General features: G+C 36.2%; 2 protein-coding genes across 2 annotated transcripts in view; one reads left to right on the top strand and one right to left on the bottom strand.

The window, feature by feature from the left end:
• The window catches only part of LOC150108406 (centrosomal protein of 83 kDa-like), a 300734-nt gene that overhangs the window by 258886 nt on the left and 18392 nt on the right, over nucleotides 1-23456 (top strand). The window lies entirely within an intron of this gene.
• LOC150108405 (testis-expressed protein 264 homolog) overlaps nucleotides 6932-23456 on the bottom strand; it is a 53000-nt gene continuing 36475 nt past the window's right edge. The window contains exon 4 of the mRNA XM_090390754.1: nucleotides 6932-7047. Coding sequence (XP_090246880.1) covers nucleotides 6976-7047 — 72 coding nt within the window. The 3' untranslated portion in view covers nucleotides 6932-6975. The remainder of the gene's footprint in view (nucleotides 7048-23456) is intronic.

Here is a 23456-nt window from a genome sequence, read left to right as displayed (position 1 = left end):
AACAACAAGTCTATATATATTAACACCATGATTATACATATAAATTCCAACCAGTTGGTATGGAATGGTTTCTAATACTAGCTGAAGGTTGCCTAGAGTCTTGAAGTATGCTGGATACTGAATGTGTGCCATCCAGATTCTTGGAATTTTCATGCCACAATTATTGTTGATATTTGAGTAGTTTATCAGAATTTCGTAGGCTTCCTTAAATTTTCTTTCATACCAGGTTTTTGCATGGTGTAAAGAGCAGGTACTTTTCCAGTCAGTTTGGTGTAAGGTGTTGAGAGCGGGATCTGAGAGGCCTGCTTCCCCAAAATGGTTATATTTAATGTGTCCTTTCTTACATATAGGGATTGTACGTCTTGCTTCACCAATGTATGGTAAGTTACAGGTGCAGTGGATACAATAAACTCCAGGATGTGCCAATGGGAGGAGAGGATCCTCATAGGAGTTGAATATGTTTTTAAGTTTTACAGGTGGTTTAAAGGTGGCATTGAGATTATAATGATGTAGGATTCTGTTGTTTTTTTCTGATAACCCTTTAATGTATGGGATGGCTATGGTTTTACTGTAATCTAGATTCCTTTTTGATGATGTTTTATGAAGTACTTTATTAATAGTCTTTTTGTTATAGCCATTATAAATGTGTCGCTAATGATTTTTAGTTCCTGTTTCAGAGCTTGTGGGTTAGAGCAGATTGTTATAGCTCTGTTTTTAAGGGTGTTAATGACTCCATATTTTTGTGATGGGTGGTGATATGAATTAGCATGTATGTATTGGCCAGTGTGTGTGTCGGTTTGCCATAGACCATGAAGGATAGACTGGCTGAAGGAAGACATGTGACCAGTATATCCAGGAAAACGGGAGCGAGTTCCGATTTTCAATTTCAATAGTAAATTTTATACGTTCATGTTGTTTGTTCAGGTGGCTAAGGAATGTGTTTAGCGTTTGTCGCCCATGTGGCGAGATAACGAACACATTGTATCTAAGCCACACTGTAGGTTTTAGAGTGAAGGAATCAAGAGACACTTTGCTCAAAAGTTTCCATATAGAAGTTAGCAATTGGGGGGAAGGTATGGCCCATGGCCATACCTTTTTGTAGGTAAAATAACTGGAACATAGTACATGGACAAAGAAGGCCGTAATGTCAGGCAGAAATTTGTTTTGTAGGAGAAGAATTGTGTCATTGATTGGGACATTTGTAAAGAGGGCAGAAACATCGAAACTGACTAATAAGTAATCTTTGTCGAGTGTTTATGTTTTTAATTTTGTTTATAAAGTGTTGTGTGTTCTTTAATGTAGGAGGGGGAATGACCTACCAACTCCTTGAGTGTTGATGCTAATTTCTTGGCTAGGTGGTAATTAGGGCTATCTATTCCTTCCACAATCGGTCGAAGCAGCATATTTTGTTTGTGTACTTTCGGGACACCATATATTCTGAGAGAGCGGGCATAATGGGGTATAAGTTTTTTTAACCGTGTCTGATGGCCATGAAGTGACGGACTTAAGTAATTTCTCTGTTTTATTCTTTATCCTGTTTGTTGGGTTATAGTTTACCAGCTGATAGGTGCTGTCATCAGAGACTAGTTGATTCTTCTGATGGATGGATGTTGACCTGTCAAGGACGACAGTGGCATTGCCTTTATCTGATTTCGTTATAATTATATCTTGATTAGCTTTCAATGACTTGATTGCTGCTAGTTCTGTTTTGTAAGATTGTTATGTATGGTTTTCTTATTGTTCAAAACATTGCTGGTTTCTAATCGTATTTTATTGGCTATATTATTGGGTCGGGATGCAAGAATTATAGAACTATTAGTTTGATATCTCATGCAAGCAAAATTTTATTAAAGATCATGCTAAATAGGATTGAGGCCAAAGTTGAGGCAGAGATGCCTGAGGAACAAGCAGGTTTTAGGAAAGGTAGGGGCACCAGAGATCAGATCCTTTACCTTAGACAGATCATAGAAAAATATAAAGAATTCAGACTCCCTCTAGTAATGTGTTTCTTAGACTACTCTAAAGCGTTCGACTGTGTTGAGCATGTGAAACTGTGGGAAGTAATGAAAAGAATGGGTTTTCCTCAACACACTATCAGGTTGATAGCCAACTTGTATAAGGAGCAAGAAGCCAGAGTAATAACAAGTGTTGGATTGACTGACTGGCTTCAAGTTGGAAAAGGATGTTTACTTTCTCCTCACTTGTTTAGTATATATGCAGAGGACATCATGCGTGAAGCACTGGATGAGCTCAGGATAGGAATTACGATAGGAGGTAGATTGATCAGTAATCTGAGGTACGCTGACGATACAGTACTCCTTTGTAATGACATGGAAGAACTAGGACTAATTCTTGACAAAGTTAACAAGATCAGTAATAACAGAGGACTTCAACTCAATTCTAGCAAGACAAAGATCATGGTTCTCAAAGGAAAAACAAACAGAGAAGCTCTTGAGAAACAAATGTATCTTAATGGAGAAAGAATTGAGGAAGTCAGCAAGTTTGAGTACCTGGGATCCATTATTAATGTGAAGAATTGCTGTTCAGAAGATGTCAGAAAAAGGTTAGGAATGGCTAAAACAACAGTCAAAGACTTGTCTAAAATTTGGAAGGATGGATCTATCTCCATGGGAACAAAGTTGAGGATTTTGGATGCAGTTGTTTTTCCAACAGCGACTTATGGATACGAGACTTGGAACCTAAAGAAGTCAGATAGAAACGGATATCTGCTTTTGAGATGTGGTGTTACAGAAGGCTGTTGAGGATATCATACACTGAAAGGCATACAAATGATTGGGTATTAGAAAAGATTAGTAGAACTTTAAGGCTCCTTAAGGATATTGACAGAAGAAAGTTGAAATATTTTGGACACATAGAAAGGATGGAAGGAGGACTTCTCAGAACAGTAATAGAAGGTAAAGTTCCTGGAAAAAGAGGCAGGGGTAGACCATCAATGAGATGGATGGATGTGTGGAGTGACTGATCTTCAGAGAGTTGAGGCTGCCAGAAGGGCAAACAACAGGACTACATGACGAGGCCTAGTGTGGAACATCGAGCATTGGAGTGACCATACGGCATCTGTAGATGCCCAGTGAACACAGACGGCCTAATGCCTCTTTCTATGTGGTAAATAAAATCCAATTTATTGACAGTTTTAGGTGCTATTGTGTAGTTAAGGCCTTTATCAAGTAGCGCAAGTTGGCCGCTATTTAAGGTGTGGCTTGATAAGTTCATCACATGGTTCTTGCTTGCAGGTGGTTGGTCGCTCCTTGTCTGTTGTTCACTGTTGGAGCTGTTTACCATGGAGATCTCCTGATTGGCAACCATATTTTGCAGTTGTTTCAAAATGTGAAATTTGGCCTCAAGTTTTTCTTTATTATTTTTTAGGATATATTTGGCTGAATTGTCAGTAATTCTTTCTAGCACTTGTAGAATATCTGGATTTATATAACTCGATAGTTCAGATTGCAATTTTGAAACCTGATTTTGAGTTATTGCTAGGTTTTCGCGGGCTGTTTGGATTTACTCTCAAGTATTGCTTTCTCTGTACAGTCATATATGCGAAGTGCTTTAGCGGAGGTAAATTTCTTTTTCAGCTTGATGCAGATGGGAATAAGGTTACTGTCTCTACATCTCTTTAAAGAGGACAGCCGATTGATCAAGAGGGTAATACGTATCTTTAACTTACTGTACCGATTGCAACGCTTGTGAGCATCATTTCCACAGATGATGCGAATCCGTTCTTTTAGGCTTACACAGTGATCAGAATACATTTTGGAAAATTATGGAGACAACTTTCGTGTTTGAGTAAAACTTTAGTTCAATATAAACCAAAATCCATATTAGACGTTTTGACCTTTATATCAAGGTCATCTTCTGGAGTATATATACAGAGAAACAAGCTGCACTACAATCTACATAGTTTGCTAAAGTTACTGACCAACCGTTACAACAATTATTGGAAAGTGAATGTGAATTTTGGTTTATATTAAACTAAAGTTTTACTCAAACATGGTAGTTGTCTCCATAATTTTCCAAAATGTATTCAGGATTACTGTTTAAAAAAGGTATTTCTCCTTGTTTACCACAATGCTTTCAGATAAGCCCATTAAAAAGTTGATGTGGTATTTGTAAACAAGCCATCTGTTACAAGATCCAAACATTATCTAGCATTTTCATCTTAACAAGCTATTACCTTTGAGTTTGATACAGTGAGACCTGAATGTATGAATATTTTGTTCCTCTCTCCTGAAAAATGACTATCAAGCTGAAGCATTTTGAAACCATTTCAGTTTTTATTTCCAGCCATAAACAAACATGACTCATAAGAAGCAGGTATTCAGGATTCCTACTCAGGTTAATGAAACACTAAAAAAGTTTATATATATATATATATATATATATATATATACACACACACACATATATACACACAGGGTGTTCGGGATAAATTTGACATATTTATAATTAATTATATTTTTCCGTAAGTTACATGTATTAACACACACACTTCTCTTCATTTAAAAGTTTGGACCCTTCTTCATTCATATACAAGATGTCAGAAAGGATGGATAGCTGGAACCCACCTGAATCATGGAAGAGAATAACTTGTATCATGATGATTCGTGCCCGCCATCAAAATAAGGATATTACGACTGCTGCCCAATGCTCCCTGAATACAGTAAAAACAATCAGGCATGAACTAGAGACTTGCAATGGTGACTACGAGGATGTAGCAAGAAGAAAGATCCCTAGCAGACGATCTGATTGCGTTCGTACAGCAGAATTCCTCGCAAATCTGCAGGAACAGGTGTTGAAGAACCCTGGCATTGGAATTCGGGCTTTGTTCGTGGAGTTGCTAACTGTAGTCAAGCCCTGGATAACAAGGGTAGCCAATGGTAGGCCGTATGTATGGCAGCAGGATTCGGCCCCTTGCCACACCTCTGGGAAAAGTCAAAAATGGTTGTCTGAAAATTTCTACGACTTCACCAGTCCAAATGTTTGGCCTCCAAACTCCCCAGACATTAACCCCATGGATTATTTTGTATGGGGCGCAGTTGAAAAAGACACCAATCGCACTTCCAGTAATACAAAAGCCCAGTTAATGGATAAAATTAAAACAGTTTTTGCGGCCCTTCCCAGGGAGACTGTAGCATCAGCTTGTTCGAGGTTCCGAAGCTGTGATCGATGCTAATGGTGGTTATTTTGAGTAAATCTTGTTGATAGTATTGTAATTAACTCTGCCTGTAATGTTTTTTTGTCAATTCATTAAATTTAATAGATACAAAGAAGATTTTCTTTTTCCTTACGAAACTGTCAAATTTATCCCGAACACCCTGTGTATATATATATATATATATATATATATATATATATATATATATATATATATATATATGGCATGTAAACAAACCATCTGTTATGAGGTCTGTAAGCACTCTGGTATGTCATCATTCCCCTGTGCGATACCAAAATAAGTATCGTGCTGAATTTCACTTTTGTGACATATTTGATCATTAATATGAAATTTACAGGAATCTTTAAAAAGTTAGACTGCAAACCTCTGATTGTGTAAAGTGGTTTTGATTATTAATAAATTACATCAGTTTCACCAGAAGAAGCAACCTTAACAGGTTTCAAATATCCATTGCTACATATTCTCACTGTTTTGATAAACTACTACTTTACAAAAAATTTTGCTCAAACGAATACTAACCTCCTGGTCATTAACCTCTTATGTTTAATGAAACAGACTGAAATTTTGGAAACTGAATTATTCTCTCTCTCTTGCACGGTAATAAAAAAATAACAGAATATCACATATGAAGTTATTTCTTTTCTTTCTTTAAATATGAATCTCACTATTCATGGCAGTACAATTATCAACATAAATGTTTGTCTTAAATATATTAGTATTTTAACTTAATTACAAGTTAAGCTAAAAGTTTGCCCATACATGGCATTGATTTATGATAGGCTTTGTGATCTCTTGTGTGGAGTAAGAAAGTTGTTTGATCAAAGATGTGAGCATTCATTTTTGAGATAACGAGGCAACAAGCATTCACATAATTGTGTTGTAGCTTTCACTTTAATCTTTGCAAACATGTCGCTTTTGTTTTATTTCAGCTAATTAGTTGAAATATTTTTAAATTAAATATTTTCCCCTGCTCCATGAAATATATGAATTGATATTCAATTAATTATACCACATACTCTATCAAAACCAGAGTTGACTTGGGTTTAAAAACTAAAATTGGAAAAATAAAGCCAATAACTTTATAACTCAACTATCAGTTAGGCAAGTTATTGGCAAATTTTGACAAATTGCCTATGTATAACATTGCATAATTTATTCTACTGTTGCACATTTTCCCATGAAGAATAAACTATGATTCTGAGAAATTATAAGCTGAAATCTGTATTGATTGAAATGCATAATTATAGAAGTATAATTAACTTCGTTACAAAGTGGAAAATCTTGCTACAAAACAGTAGTTGTCTCCATAATTTTATCAGAATCACTGCAACTCAGTTATTGTGAATATGTTGCACAAGTGCTGGACTAATAAAAATAATAATGCCAAATATAAGTTCTGCACATCATCTTAGTGTTCTGTAAAGCAAGATGAATTAGGCAAAATCTAGAAAGTCATATCACTAATTTTTGTTTTTTTTTAACTGTCAAAATTAAGAATTTTAGACAATTATTTTTCTTTAAGTTCAGATGATGAATGTGGACTTCAAAACTTTCTAATAAAAAGTGGTTTTTGTGTAAAAATTAGTCTTACTCTAGTGAATCCTGATCTAGTAGATATGCCATGACTGGCAAGGCTTATCAGAACTAGTGAGCTGGATATAATCTTTGTGTTATTCCAAATGTATCTGAGCAGACAGTGTGTCCATAATATGAAAGAGGATATTTATCCTTTGAAGAGAATGAATTTAGTTTGCAAATCACATGGAAAGACTTGAAAGTTAATCTGGAGTAGAGGGTCTTTGAAACATACCTTTGACATATGGAGACAAGGAACTTCCTCTGAAGGAGGACTGGAATGAAGGCAAAAATTATCAGTAACTTTGTTGATGTAGCTCTAATAAAAATAAAAAAAATTGTTTTTTTTTTTTTTTTTTTTAAATAAAATCAACTGAACATAGAAATATGCATGATGCACTGAAGTTCTGATAATGCTTGGTGTTTATGATAGATGAAATGTAGCATCAACGTATCTTCCTGTACTTATTTTTGTTCTGTATACTGAAAACCGAAGACTACCACTTAAGTTAACTTTGGATGAGGGAACATGAAGGAATGGAAAGTGCTTGTTGTCTTCTATTATAGGTGTAAATTTAATTCCTTGGTAGAACCAAATTAATTTTAACGGGAAAAAAAATAAAAAATTGGTGCTCAGAATAAGAAGAGTTGCAGACTTAACAAAATGTCTGTCATTTTTTCAAACATATGATCCGATATTTAATGTTTATTTTCATTCCTACAAGTTTTGTAAGTCATTAGAGTTACATCATCATCAGGGGTATTAGCAAAAGTTGTACAGAAAAGAGACTACAAACAATTACAATTATTAGATGTTATCAGAACTTCATAATTCATACATATATAAACAAACAGAATAAAAATGTTAAATTAATTACTGTACGTGTTGGTACAATGCCAGTTGCTGCTGCTCTCACATTCTGTATTATCACATGTATTATATCCTAGGTCTGCAGCAGTTAGATTTTTAATGAAGGCAGACCAAACTTGGTGTAAAAAAAAAAAAATTACGATTAATATAAGGCATTTTTGTTTGTTGCCAAACCACTTGATGGCTTGTGGTAGTTGTATGGGATGACAAACCTGATTTATGCCGTCTTCTTTTTGTCGGAGTTTCCTCCACCCATCTGGCCTACATAGCAAATACCACATGAGCAATGAATCTCATAAATGCCTAGTTTTTTCATAGGAGGATGTGGAGGTTTTATGCAATGGTTAATAAATAAATAAAAAACAACAAAAAAAAACAATGTTATTCATGGAGCAACTTTGCCTAACATTCTCGATGGAAGGTAATGCGAGTGCATTCTTAAAATCTTGCCATTTAAGTGTTGTTTGTATGCATCTTGCAAAAGCTAATTTGACTCAACCAGGGAAAAAGTCTTTTGCCATGGCAATAATTTAGAGAGAACCAAAGATCATGTAACAGATAGCCACTTTGCATTCTTTTTATACAAGTGTTTGATATTACCCCCCCCCCCAGAATGTTATTAGACAAGTGTAGCATTTTAGCTCTTCCAGCCCTTGCTTCACCATTATTGCAAGATATTGCAATACTGACAGATGATTAATAGATGAAGGCATTAAATTCTTATTTTAATGAGAATGTTTCCAAAGAACAGTATGAATTGTTTTAATCTCATCTTCAACAACAGAATCAATAGGGACAAAAATGAAGTACAGGTATCCCTCGATGTTACTGCGTATATCAAAATCGCGTTAATCAAATCTAATAATCAATGGTAAAAATTACAATTCATCCATGATCGATTACTCTATTAATAATTCGTTTTATATGGTACTCTTTTAGAAAAGATAAAAAATGAATGCAAAGTAAATGTTTAATAAATACTTGTACCTACATTATTTACTGCAATTTTTTTTATCAAAAGAAGTTATCAAGAGTTGTTTGAACAGTTTTAGTTTTTTCTTATCGGCATAAATTCTAGAATAACAAGCAAAATGACTCTCCAGACCTCGGCAAACAAGCAATAAAACAAAGAAAAAACACTGCAAATATAATACATGATGGTACAAATTAAGTGGATATTGAATCCAACATTATTTCATAGCTGAATATAGAAACTACGAATTTCGTGCCGAATATATAGAAACTAAAAGTTTCGGCAGATGCAAGCATAAGCAACCTTATGGGCAACTCGTAGTAAAGGTGGAGTAAGCTCCAGATCACTTTCCTTAGTATTTTCCATAATATAAAGCACATTTCCTAAAGGAAATGTATGATAAATAAGCCTTTGGCTCTATTTCAGTAATACATAATGTTTATTTATTTTCAGTTACAATCTAGAAATTATTGAACAAAGAATAAAAACAACATCAACTAAACCATACTATACTGACATCGGAGATCGCGAAATCTCAGATACAATTTACAAATATCACAAACCTTAACATAACATGTGTTAAACCAAACTGACAGCAAAAAACAGTGCAGAATATCACTCATAATATATGAATGCACAGCTACTCATGACCTCCAAGCTATACACTGAATTGTGTAAGAATATTTATATTAAGCATTTTGCATGTACCTGTCAGATCAGCTGCTAGCTCCGCACGGTTAAAGGCACGTTAATCAAAACTCTTACCACGTATATCAAGGGATTGCCACAATTAATTTCATCGCATTAATCAAATCCTGCGTTAAGCAAGGGTACTTATAAGCACTTTTAAATTGATGTCCATTATTAACAATGTTTTATTTTTTATTTACAAAATGCTTTCAAATTGACAGTTGTTTAACTCTTATCATTCTATAATACTTAGCCAAGCCTGGGAGGAAAAAAGTCAAATCCTGACAATACTATTATTGTATTCTTGATTCCTGAAAAAAAGAATACAATAATAGTACTACATAAAATGTTTACATTATCACTAATTCATGAACAATTTTCTTCCAAATTAGTTTATCAGGATAGCAATACTGTCTTATCTTATATTTTAGTCTTCTTCAAAGGTGCGTCTTAGCTATGTTTTCATATTCCTCTGGGTCTTTTCAATCTCATTCTGGCATCAAACATCTGTTTTGCTAACTTTTCTTCTGAGATTAGCTCTCTCAAACTCTATACTAACAATGAAGTTTCTTCCTATTTATCTTCATTTTCGATATGACTCTACCATTGTTACATCTGTTCATTTTTTTTTTTTTAAACTCATATCTGGGGTCTCCAGTCTTGGATCAACTGTTATTTCTAACTCTGTTTTCAGAACAATAAGCTAAAATTGGTTTAAATCCTGTCTTTTATACAGCTACCATACACATTTATTCAATTGACTCCCCACCACCAGTTTTGCTTATTCTATTCTCTGTTTCTGTATTTAATGTTGTCTGTCACTAAAAATTGATTCAAGAATGTTTTAAACATTCTTTAATCAATTTAGTTATATCTACATAACCACAGATTTCTGTGGTTATGTAGATATACATATAGAAACCACATTATGCAAAGAGTAAAAAAAACATTTAATGAAAACTAGTACTTTTTAATGAATGAGTACCAAATCTGGTGCAGCAATTAAGCCCTAGTTTTTATTGCATTTCAGAGACTACCTTTCATTGTCTTATGAAACATGATATAAGACATCTGTTTTCTGATGTGTTGCCTTTTCTTTGGAACATCCGTTTTGACTGACATAGCAAATGCTGCAAGAGTAGTGAGTTTTGTAGACAACCATCCCCAAGTTTCTTTAGGGAGAGAATGTGATGGTTTCAGAGGCTGTAAACTTGAGGTGAAAGCCAATTTTATATCAAAATAAAGGTGCAGTTTTGTCGCTGACATTACAGATGTACAGAAGGATTATCACATCTTTGAATCGTGCCTGTTAGTTGGCATCTTAGGTGATGTTTCTAAAATCTTGTTAATGGTCTTTAGCCCATATGTATTAAGGGATAGGTTATGTTTCAGTTCTTCATTTTGTTTATCAATAGTGGAGATATAGGCACTCTCCCTTTCTGTGTTTTTATCATGCTTGTCTTCTGTAAGGGGTGGCAGGCTTTCTGTATACCGAGAAATTCAATCTTTTCTTCTCAGATAATTCAAGGAGAGGTAATGTTCTGCAGTTTTCAAGTTCAAGCATGAATTTTATATTCAGATGTAGGCTGTTAAGGTAGTTTTTTTTAAAGTTCCAATTCCTTGTTTTTTTTTCCCTGTCAAAATCATGAAAATATTGTCAACACAGCAAAGCCAAATTTTGCTTTTTATATATCCTTCAACAGCTTTCTTTTCAGTTTTCCATAAATAAGTTTGCCAGGACTGGGATGAAAGCAGGAAGTCTATAACCAGGTCTTGTGTTTGTTTCCAGTATGTATCCTGGAACCTGAAAAAATGTATTTTCCATGCAGTGTCTGAACAGTATAATATCATCTAGGTGAAAAAGGTCTATGAAGATGCAGTGTTTCATTTCAACGGAAATTAGTGAAAACGTTTCTAGAATATCCAATGGTTCTATTACTAAATCTTGTTCTTTCAATAAAGTGTAAACTGTTTTTTACATATAATAGAACTAAACTACCAGCAAGGAGTATTCCAAAAATAAATTATATTTTATATCTCTTAAAAAATTATAATCCAACATCAAAGTAGATTAAAACAATGCATAAGGTGTCATGGACTCTGAAGAATACATGATAAAAATGAATAACCTACTGGGTGATAACAATGCATCAGTCTAAATTCAAATCTCACTTGGTGCACACATAATAAAACCAATGATGTGATAAAAAGTTAACTGGCCAGAAGAGTTAAAAATGTCACTAAAAAACACCATTTGGTTCCTAGAATTTATAGAGCCCCCCAAAAAATTCATAAACCAGAGATATTTTTATGACTCAGTGACTATCCAACTTGACAAAATATTTCAACTAGTTATGCTACACATCAGAAAACATGTCAACACTGTTGTCAGAAAAATGGTGTCATGTGTAAAACAATTTATACTCGATTGTAATAACTATGAAGTCAAGCACTGAGAAATAGATTACACATGGGTGAAAGCAAATCCTCTCAAAGACTTACAGATTCACTTCAAATGTACATGGTCTTAGCTCCATTCCCAAGCATGTTTGTTTCCATCTTCAGTCTGCAAAACCACATGTACTTTTTCTAACAAACTCAAATTTCAGCTTCAAGTACTGCCCATCTTAATGTTTCCCAATTTCATCTCAAAGGTGGTATGCTCATTCTGATATATCAGTTTCTAACTTAGGATCTTCTCTTTTAATTCTTCTTTGGGTAAAAATCTCTGTTCCATTCTATCAAATTTATTTGCTCTCTCTCACTCTTATTGCTGTCACCCATTTTGAAGGTTTTGCTTTCCTTTTTTTTAAATGATTTTCTCCATTTCAGAATAGTGAGGTCATCTTCCTTTTCCTGTACAGATTACCCCCCCCCCCCAAACCGGCCATGACGTCTGGAAATCTGGACACAATTCTGTAACACCCATTGAATAACATGGATAAGAAGTGCAATTTGGTCTCACTATTTCATCCACCTCGACCAGTAGGGAGGTAGTGCTGAGACATTTGCTATCAGCATCTTTACCAATGATCTTATACAAATTTTTCACATACCTACCAGAATACCAGATAATCCTAACCACACTACAAACACTAGATCTCTTACTCACTTAGTGATCCTTCCTAGTATGCTGTGGATTTTGTCCTCTGGTAATTGAGACCATAGTTCTCTTGTGGAGCAACAGTCACACAGCCACTCTCTCATCAACATATTACATGGCATTATGTCATGAGTGGTATTTATCTTTGTGGTTCCATGCTTCATTCTCTTGGCTGGATTATTGCTTCCAGTCTTTTGATCTGTATCAATGAAACTATTCTTATAGAAACATTCATTCCCTATTCCACTTTATGGTCTCTTGCTGAAGTTATCTGTGACTTTTGTAACACCTTACTTCTGCCTCTTAAATTCAGATAGTTCTATTGCATTGTACACACAGGAAAGAAAAGAAAAAAAAAATTTCCTGGGCTCTTACTTTCTTCAAATTCTTGCATAGATAATTTGATAAATGACCTCCTACCATTCCAAACATACAAAACATCTGCTGACATTTTCCCAGTTGTTTTGTAGGTTTGTGCTCTAGAGTTGACTCCTGTTTTATGTCCCCCCCCCTTTTTCCTGTTCTGCTGATATTATCCCACAGCTTGGAAATTATATATTCAAGCAAGTCCATAATCAACTCATTCATATTCAGCTTATTCTTAAGAAGGTTGATAAATCTTTACTATCAAATTACTATTCATTTCAATGTTCTTTTAAAGTAATGAAGAAAACTATGAACACTCTCCCAACTAATAAACAGTTACCAGTGTAAATTCTATCACTGTTGATCAACAAGGAGATCTCTCCTTGCTTATTGTCACCCACTTTTGGACAAATGACATGGAAAAGTTTGGAAAATTAAAATGGTCACTTTTTATCTCTCTAAAGCATTTGTCAGATATGACACAAAGGACTATTAAATAAGCTACCACTGTATGGTGCAACTGGGCTGCCAGTTTCTGTCTGGATGCACATTATGTGTGATGGCGAATGGATCTTTATCAAACTTTGCAAATAATGCTAGTATTTCACAAGATTTTTTTCACCTATCTCTTCCTTCTATATATATACACACACACCTTTCTGCAGCTGACTGCAAATGTATAGTTTTTGCCGATAATAGTACACTGCACTCCTTTCTAATTTGGCAAATATTGCTCCAGATTAATCATCAAAACTTCTAGAATATCAATTTCTACAACCATAAGCTCTGAACCACTCTTCAGTGGTATGTAACACTGTTAATTTCAATAACAGTAAAACTCCATCCTGTTTTGTTTCTTGCATAAAGTCCTTTCCTTCCAGCCTTGCTTTTGACAACATCCAGATCTCTGGGCAAGATGAAATTTCTCTTCTTGGAATTCCTCTAACCACCAGTCTCTCTCTCTCTCTCTCTCTCGGCATAAGCATATTACAAATATTACCACCTACATATTCAATAAATTAATGTCTCTCTCTCTCTCTCACACACACCTCAGAACATTTATTAACCCTGTACAAATTACAAATATACCAACTACAGAATAATACTGTTCTCACATTTGGGGTAGTACCACTAAAAGCTGCCAAATAAAAAAAAACAAACTTGACTCAGTATATAAGAAAGCAGTTAGGTTGCTCAATGACACTTCTTTCTCATCAGTTCACTTTATACTCTTTCACGTGGATGTTTGGTTTCTGCTGCTTACGGCTTCTGCCAATACTCATAGATCAAGATCAATTCCCTCCCCCTCTTATGTGTATAGACCTGTAGACATATCCTAAAGGATACATCTACAGGTCTTCAAATACAATGCTAACAAGTTCCTTTCTCAATTTTCTGCCCATCCACGGTACTGATTTACCACAGGTTGAACAACCTCTCATAGATGGGATTACCATAAAAAAAGTTGGAATATAACATCGTATTCATAATGAAAACTAAGTTCTAATAGAAAAAATGTGCATCAATTCATTATGGAGAGAACAACCAGAAGCAAGTCAAGTATTATTAATTTCATTATTCTGTTACTATGATATCTTTTAGAAAGGATGAGAGGGATACAAGAATGAATGCAGGGAGATCTTTAAAACAGAAAAATAGGAAACAGACATCTAGTTTTCAGCAGGATAAATATATCATCAGAACAAAAAAATGTATTCAAGATTTTAAAAAGTCACTTTGGACATCAGGTATGAAAGGATAACCCAAATATAGAAATATTAGAGAAAAAAAAAAAGTGAAGTGTGAGTCTCAAAATGAGTTTATAATATTAATACAGGAAAGTATGTGATTAAGACATCTACAAGATTATATATAAAAAACAGATGTTTTTTTTTAAAAATGTCGACTTGTTTTATTTATTTATTTTTTTTTTTGTGGTTCCCACCCACGAAAGGTTATTAGTAAACCTATAGCACACTTGTACTGTGGGTGGAAAAAGGATTTTTTTTTTCATTCATTTTATAGTTGAACCACATTTCAACTATAGCTGTAGAAACTATAGTTAAAATGTGGTTGTGCCAGGAAAGATAGATGCAGGTCAGTCTGAGAAGAGAAATCTGCTTGTGTCTGGATAGCTCAGTATTGTTAAAGGTGAACTCTTTCTTGAGAGAGCTGAGAATTTTTTATGTTGAGCCCATACACAAGAGGTTGGTTGATCACCCTATAGTATATCAGTACTATATAAGGGGTAGTGGATTAGGAAAGGAGGAACTTGTTTACATTTGATTCAAAGACCGTATATTGTATTCCTTGGGAAACACAACAGGGGGAAGACTGTTCCACAATACAGCAGTTGCAGGGATAAGGAAGAAGAAAAGAAACTTGTTCTGTGGGTTTCAAGGTGCACTGTGAAGGAATGTTGAGCAGCAGCTGCAAGTGTTCCAACAAGCTTAGTACAAAGTGAGGGAATTATTGATGCTATTTCAGATTGGCATTCACCATAGAAATATTTGTAGAATATACATATTGCAAAAACCAAACGTCTGTACAAAACGGGGGGGGGGGGGAGTTGGTAAGAGATGGGTCATTAATAAATCTAATTGCTCTCTTCTGTATTGAGTCAAGCATTTTGAGGAAGCTTTTAGATGCTTCAGCCCATATGTGAGAGCAGTATTCAATAGCTGGGCAGATTTGTATAAGGTTAACAGCTGTTCAGGAGTGAAGTAATGTCTTGAGTAAAAGAGAAATCCTAGTTTTTTGAAGCTGAGGATGCAATGGTTATGATGTGTTAATGCCAGGAGAGGCGTGATGTCAAGGTAATTCCAAGAAGTGAAATCTCAAATTGTCTGGAAATTTGAGTATTGACAAAAATAAAACTTGATATATAGCAGGAACTAGTTTTATGAGAAATAAGATAGAACTGGGTTTTGTTAGTATTAAAAATTGACGAGGTTATCTGAACCTCATTGGAGAATGAATAGCTTGGAGATCAGAATTGAGAGCAGTGGTGGTTGATGCTCTGTAGGTTGAGGTGAGTTGTGTAGAGTAAGGTTTATCAAATGGAAGGGAGGAGTACAATTGTGCTGTCATCAGCAAAACTGTGTATTGGGTTAGAGGTCAACTGAAGTAGGCCATTGATATATAGCAGGAAGAGGGTGAGAGGGCAGAACCTTGTGGAACCCCGGCATCAGTTGAATGGTGAGAGGATAAGGAACCATTCATCACACACAGTGTATCCAGACAGAAAAGCTGGCAATCCAACTACAGAAATCCTCAGACAGACCAAATGATGGTAGTTTGCTTAGTAATTCAAAAGCTTTGGAGATAAAGTGCAACCACTTGAGATTCACCAAACTTCTCCATGGCATGTGTCCAAAAATGGGTGACATGTGAGCAGACTTCCTGTTGATCTGCAGTGATAGAATCCATATTGGTGGTTGTTTATTAGGTGGGTGCCTTCAAGGTAGTGTTAGGAGTCAGCAATTGATGATTTTTTCCATTACTTTAGGACTGAGGTAAGCAAGATAGGGCAGTAGTTGAACGGCAGTTACTTGTCACCCTTCTTGGGAATGGGTTGAATATAGGCCAATTTCCAGGCTGTGGGATAGATACCGGTGAAGTAAGAGAGTATATACGGATGACATAGGATAGGAGTCAGTTCTGGTGCACAAACTTTCAGGACAGTTCAGGGCCAGGAGATGTGTCTAATTTAGACAATAGGTTTCTGATCTTTCTTGCAAAAGGATATAAAGGGCATTGTGTGTTGAGCATCTTCAATGGTTGGGGGTGGGGAGCATTTACCACGGTCAGTTATGCATGCATTGGAAGCAAAGTGTGAAGCCAGAAGATTGGCTTTTTCTGTGAGTGATGATGAAATAGAGCCATCTGGGTATGATAGGGGTGGGAATAGTGTTGGGCGGAAGTTACAGCCAACTGCTTTGGTGAGAGACGAAAAGTCTCAGCTGCCATTTGGACAGGCTGATAGTTTCCTGCTTTTTGCTCTTTGGAACTCTCCCTAATAAATAGTTCAACTTTGCATACAGAAGGCACTGTCTTTGCAGAGCAAGAATCGATTGTTTTTTTTTTTTCATCTATTTTGGGCTTTAGTATAAGCTCTAAAGGAAGATGGAGTTCTCAATTTGAGCCAGTTATGGTATGTTTGGTTTTTTCATTTATACAGGCTTGGCACATCTTTTGGAGAACCAGGGTTTAGTTATGGATTGGAAGTTCAGAATAATGTGGGAATGTTATGTTTCCATGCCAGCGAGGATTACTTTGGTGATAAGTTCAGTGCATATGTTTGAGGTTGGAAGGCCAGAAGCAATAGTTCATTCATGAGAATGGCATGGAAGTTGCAGAGGCTGTTCCACTTGGTACTGTTAATAATGCCAAACTACTCTTCTATGGAGTGGTTGTGTAAGCGTTGTTGCATGGGGGAGGAGATGAGCACTAGATTGTGGTCAGAAGGCCCACTACATTCACTGTGTATTTGGGTCATTGATGAGGAAGAGATCTAGGCTGGTTGGAATCTGAACAAGGTGTGTAAGGTCATTAGTGACAGCAAATGTTTCAGTATCTCTGCCTGCAAGATCTGTACAACTGGAGGAAGAGTCAGTTGGTGTTGTAGACATTGAAATCTCCTAGGAGGATGATTTGGCTGTTGGGAAGGTGTGACTGGAGAAAATCAATTTTTAAAGAGTGGAAATTAAAGAGCTCAGAGTGGTTGGTTGCATTAAAGCAACCAACTCTCAGAAAGGACTGAGATTTGGTGGCATTGGAGCCTACAAGGTTATCCCATTCAGATCAAGCTAGGAGATGAAAGTTGGATATGGTGGATCTTGAGGATTCTAATACTTTAGCACTGTCATCGGCAAAGCTATGGATGGAATTGAAAGTTTATGAGTAGATCATTTATATACAAGAGGAAGAGAGTGGATGAAAAGAACAGAACCTTGGTGGGAAAATCTGAGGAAAGGAAACCATCCACTATCACACATAATGAGCAACCAGTGAAAAAGTTGCAATCCAGTTGCAGAGTGTAGATTATAGGATGGCAGTTTGATAAGTAGGCTCCAATTGCCATACCAGATAAAATGCCTTTGAAATTTCAAGGGCAACCACCACGTGAGTTTCTCCAAATTTTTTCATGTCTTAAGTCCAGAGGTAGAGGTGGTGAAAGCAAGATGATCAGCTGTAGATTGCAAGTGGCAGAATCCATATCTGCCAAGATCTGCTGGTCACTGATAGTTGATATGATTCTAGGTGGTTCAAGAGTTGGTTGTTGATGACCTTCTTTATAATTTTAGAGAAAACAGACGTGAGAGCAATTGGATAGTAGTTCATTGGTTAACTTTTATCACCTTTCTTTAGGATGGGCTGGATGTGGGCCTGTTTCCATGTTGTAGGGTAGATGCCAGTTGAATAGGATAAGTTGAAGAGATGATACAGGATAGGTGTTAATTCTGGCACACAACAGATGGGATACCATCAGGACCAGATGCCTTGTGTTCAGGTTATTAAGGATTCTTCGAATTTCTTTTTAGCAGAAAATTATAGGTGACAAGGAGAGAGTTGTTCTTGGCTGAGTGCAGGGAATTTTGCCCAGGTCATCAATGCAAGAATTGGAAGAGAGTAGTGATGCCAGTAAGTCAGCCTTGTCTTTTAGGTGAGGTAACTACAGTTGCATCTGGATGCGAGTTGTGGAAACCTGGGTGGGCAGAAGTTGCACTCAATGGCCTTGGCAAGGGACCATAAAGAGCAACAGCCATTTGAGTAGGAGGTGAGTTTGTAGCATTTGCTCCCTTCAAAGTCTGATTTGGTTCTTTTATAACTGTTGCAAGCTGCAGCTTTTTTTTTTCACTTTTACTGTGTTGGCTGCTTTTTCTGAGAACAAAGGCTTGGATATCTGGTGGCTGAGAATTTGGAGTGGAATAGGGATGAAAGCTTTCATTCCTGTGGGGATGATTTCTGTTATTTGGTCTGAGCAGGTGTTTGGATCAGAAGATCTGAAGCAGTAATTGGACTACTGGAAGGAGGAATAGAAGTCACAGAGTTCGTTCCATTTGACCATTTTACCTTGTAGTGCCCAAAGACAAGACTGAACTGGTGGGTGATTGTTCTGTAGCAAAAGGCAAACTCTTGGTAACTGGGCCTCATGTATGAGGCCCAGTTACCAAGAGTAGAACTGACATTCACAGCATACTTGGAAGGGGAGCTTGTTAGGAAGAGGTCAAGTGTATTGGCAAATTGGATGGGGTTGTCAGGTATTCTGGTAGGGGAGACTGATGATTTGTGATAAGTCACTGCTGATGGCAAACACCTTGGTCAGTGAAACTGGAGAAGGGAAGCCAATATGAGTTGGATGACCTTACTATTGGCTTATTTCGACTGCAGAAAGTCGAGCTTTAAAGAAAGATAGTTGAAGTCAGAGTGGTTAACACAGAGTGACAGAAAGAGCATACGAAAAGGGTAGGTTGATTTGGTAGGGAAATTTTGAGCCATAGTAGATCAAACAGTGATGATTTGAGGTTTTGCAATCTGTCATGGCAGTCAGTTCTCATGAAAAATTAAGAAAACATGAACATCTATGAATTTTATAAACATCAGTTTATAAAAATGGAAATAAAATTTAGTTTTGAGGATTAGAAGAATTTCCATATTTGAGTGTTATAGACAATCATGCAAACATACTTAAGAGAAAATGACAAATGTGGCAAAAATGAACTGAATTTAGGCTAGAAATTGTAAGGACCAGCTTTTTTTTTTTTTTTTTTTAAACTCTAAGACAAACAGTTGAGAAATCTTGGAAAAATAACAAGAAACTATATTTAAATTAATTCAGAAACAGTATAGTGTCAAAAAAATAAAAAAACATATGACAAATGAAATTTTCAGAGAACCACACACACATATATATTGCAATATGGGTATATATTATAAAGAAAGTGATATTACATCTGATATTAAAGCCAGTTATTTACTTTATATAGATGATACATAAGTAATTTTAAATTCACTCAGTCATAAATAATAATGTTGTGAAAATAGCAATAAAAAAAAAATGTCTGGCAGAAAAAGAAAACATCAATGGTGAATCTCAGTGGTATTGTGGGAACCATTCATAGTAAACATATGGAACAAGAGAGAGAGCCAAAACACCAAGCTAGCAGCATGTAACACAGTGTTCCATATATTTGGATGCTGGTTTTATTTCTAATCCTGTTTAGAGACCACAGATATGAGGTTCAAAGAAAAATTGGGAGTGGGGATGTGAACAGATGATATTAATGGTGAAATCATTAAAATGCATTCATACACTAAAGACTACATTTTTAACAAAAAAAAAATGGCAAAAACAAGGGAAAAAAAATACCAATATGAAGACTAAGATATAACATGGTTTTGACATAGTTAAGAGTAGCTACCTTAAGTACAAAGAGCTAACCATAATGGAGAACTAACAAATAAGGCATGTACATATACGAAGTATATGTTGGTGTGTGTACATTATATATATATATATATATATAAAATGGAGAACTGACAAATAAGGCATGTACATATACGAAGTATATGTTGGTGTGTGTACATTATATATATATATATATATATATATATATATATGTGTATATGTGTGTGTAGAAATATGTAGAAAGCTTTTTAACTTTGGTATATTATGTATTCAAGATACCAAGTAATTTTATATAAACTTGGTTTTTAATCCTATTTCCCTAGTAAGCAAACTGACAAGGGAGTCGAGATTGTGCCTGCACTTAGTGCAAGTCTGAGGCAACTCGTGGTAAAGGTGGATTAAGCTCTGATCACTTTCCTTAGCATTTTTCCTTTAATATAAAGCATATCCCCCCCTGCAGAGATGTATGATGCTATGCATTAAAGGCAATGGTCACTACCCATACCAGTTTCGACCTTTATTGAGGTGTTGTCAGTTGGAGCCAGACCTGAAAATACTAAGGTTGAAGTAATGCAGAGCTTATGAATTTTACCTAAACAAGTTGTCACAAGGTGCTTTACTCCAACTCTGCATTACTTCAACCTTAGTATTTTCAGGTCTGGCTCCCACTGACAACACCTCAATAAAGGTCGAAACCAGTATGGATAGTGACCATTGCCGTTAATGCATAGCATCATACATCTCTGCAAGGGGATGTGCTTTACATTAAAGGAAAAATACTAAGGAAAGTGATCAGAGCTTAATCCACCTTCACCATGAGTTGCCTCAGACTTGCACTACGTGCAGGCACAAACTTGACTGACTTGTCTGTTTGCTTACTTGGGAGATAGGATTAAAAACCAAGTTTATATAAAATTACTTGGTATCTTGACATATTTTTTTCATCATAACAGTTGAATACAATTGAATACAATGCAAAACACATCTCCTTGCGGATATGTATAATATTATGCATTAAGGGAAGGGCCACTACCCAGACTAGTTTCGACCTTTATTGAGGTCTCTTCAGTGGGAGCCAGGCCCAAGTGGAGATACCAGGCAGAAGCATTAGCAAGGTCATCTCCTCTTATAGGAGCTGCCAAACGGTGTGCCACCTTTTTATTAAATTACTCTGGATTTAGAGAAAGATGTTAGAGAAATGATGCTGAAAGTGGAATGAGTGGTATCTCCACTTGGGCCTGGCTCCCACTGAAGAGACCTCAATAAAGGTCGAAACTAGTCTGGGTAGTGGCCCTTCCATTAATGCATAACATTATACATATCCGCAAGGAGATGTGTTTTGCATTATGGGAGATACTGAGATAGGAGTGTTGGTAACTTGTTCCATCTTTACAAGGAGTCGCCTGGTGTTGTACCACTTTACCCCAGTCCTGAAGATACTTTCAGGTACAAACTTTGTTTGCACACACTTGGATAAAGGATTAAACTAAATTTATTATAGTCTGACCAAGTGAAAAATAAACTTTCAACATGAATACAGGTGGTATGACAACACAACGTGAACTCAGTGAGATGACACCTCTCTCAACTGAGAGAGATGTCATTGTGGGCTGTCACATTGGTGGCATGTCCATACGTGCCATTTCTCTCAACTGGAGCATCCAAAATCAATAGTTGGTGATGTGATCAATAAATGAAGGCATTCTGGCATCACTGGTGCAGGAAAACACCGAATGCAGCCACCAAAAGTGACCGATAGGGAATGGCACACAAAACAGGCTACAATCAGCACAGATCATCCATGATGAGGTCCAGAACACCAGTAACACCATGGTTAGCACTAATACTGTATGAAAAGAACTCCATTTACTGGGTTTCCATGCAAGAGCACATAAACCAAACATCACAACAATGAATAAGGCAGTTCATCTGGCACAAAGAGCGTGTGAACTGGATCAGTGAAAAATGGTACTTTGGAGCGATGAATCAAGATTTATCTGTTTCCAAGTCTGATGGCAGGGTATGGAGACAGCTGGATGAATGCTTGCTACCACAGTGTATTGTACCCACAGTTAAAGTTTGGTGGAGGAATAATGGTATGGGGCACATTCAGCTGATTGGAGTGGGACCACCGGTCATTGTCCATGGTTCCATGAAGGCAGCTCAATCCAGAATATCAGTACCTTGATATTCTGGATAATCAGGTGCCATCTACACTGTGGAGTTTCTATGGAATGGACCTATGTTATCAAGACAATGCCCCATGCCACAAAACTGCAGCTGTTATGGAATGGTATGAAGAGGCAGGTGTTAAACGACTGCCCTGGCCTGCGCAGAGTCCTGACCTCAACCCCACTGAACACCTGTGGGACGAATTGGAACAGTGATTGAAGTCCAGAGCAGAACATCCTCAATCTGTCACTGAACCCAGTGCTTCTTTGATGAAGGAATGGAGACAGATTTCACCTGATGTCTGCCAAAAATTGGTGGAAAGACTCCCTCAAAGGATGCAGGAGTGATCAAAGCCAAAAAGTGGACATACCCGATATTAAGGTTCACCTGCTGGTATCAATTGTAAAGTGTTCAGCCAATTATTGGTAGATTATATATCAGAGGGCGAATGTTCCAGGTGTGCAGTGCACATCCATGGAAAGCAATATCACTGATATATTTTTGCATTTATTCCCATTTGATTTCCCCTAATTGTTTTCTGGCTTCACGTGATTCCTAAAATTAAACACAGTGCACTAATGCTACATGAAGAGACACTTTTCAATGCTTAAATGTTGCGTCACATTCGTGCTAATAGCCTGAGTGTGCAGTCACAAATATATACACCTTTGAGCCCTTTAAACATATACGTTCAGATGCCGCAGTAGGTCAAATTCTTAGCATTCCAGTGGTTTAAAACTGCTCAGAATGCGAGGCAGGCTGAGTGCTGAGATGATAGCACCTAGTAGCTGTGATTGGTTATTGTGCCTGATGTATGCATGCAACATAGTCCACAGGAGAGGAGTGTTTTTCCATTTATTCAAGTGATAGTGAAAAAAAAACAATTTATTTTTCTTGCTTGTTCAGTATAGCATCTGTTGAGGTTGAGAAAGTTTTTTTTAATGGTATAAGGACATTTTTATTCTAGCCTTTGGAAACAACAGACAGAGTAAAAATTTATCAATTTCTGAATAAAAATGAATACTTCTGTGTATTAAAAGAAGCTGTTGATCTAAACAAATTACTAGCATATGTGAGATATCTATTATTGATAAGACG

Source organism: Typopeltis vanoorti, chromosome 3 (genome assembly GCF_054136105.1).
Source record: "Typopeltis vanoorti isolate ZY-2024b chromosome 3, IOZ_Tvanoo_1.0, whole genome shotgun sequence".
Lineage (NCBI taxonomy): Eukaryota > Metazoa > Arthropoda > Arachnida > Uropygi > Thelyphonidae > Typopeltis > Typopeltis vanoorti.
Note: the sequence above shows the minus strand (reverse complement) of the source record. Positions and strands in the feature narration are given on the sequence as shown.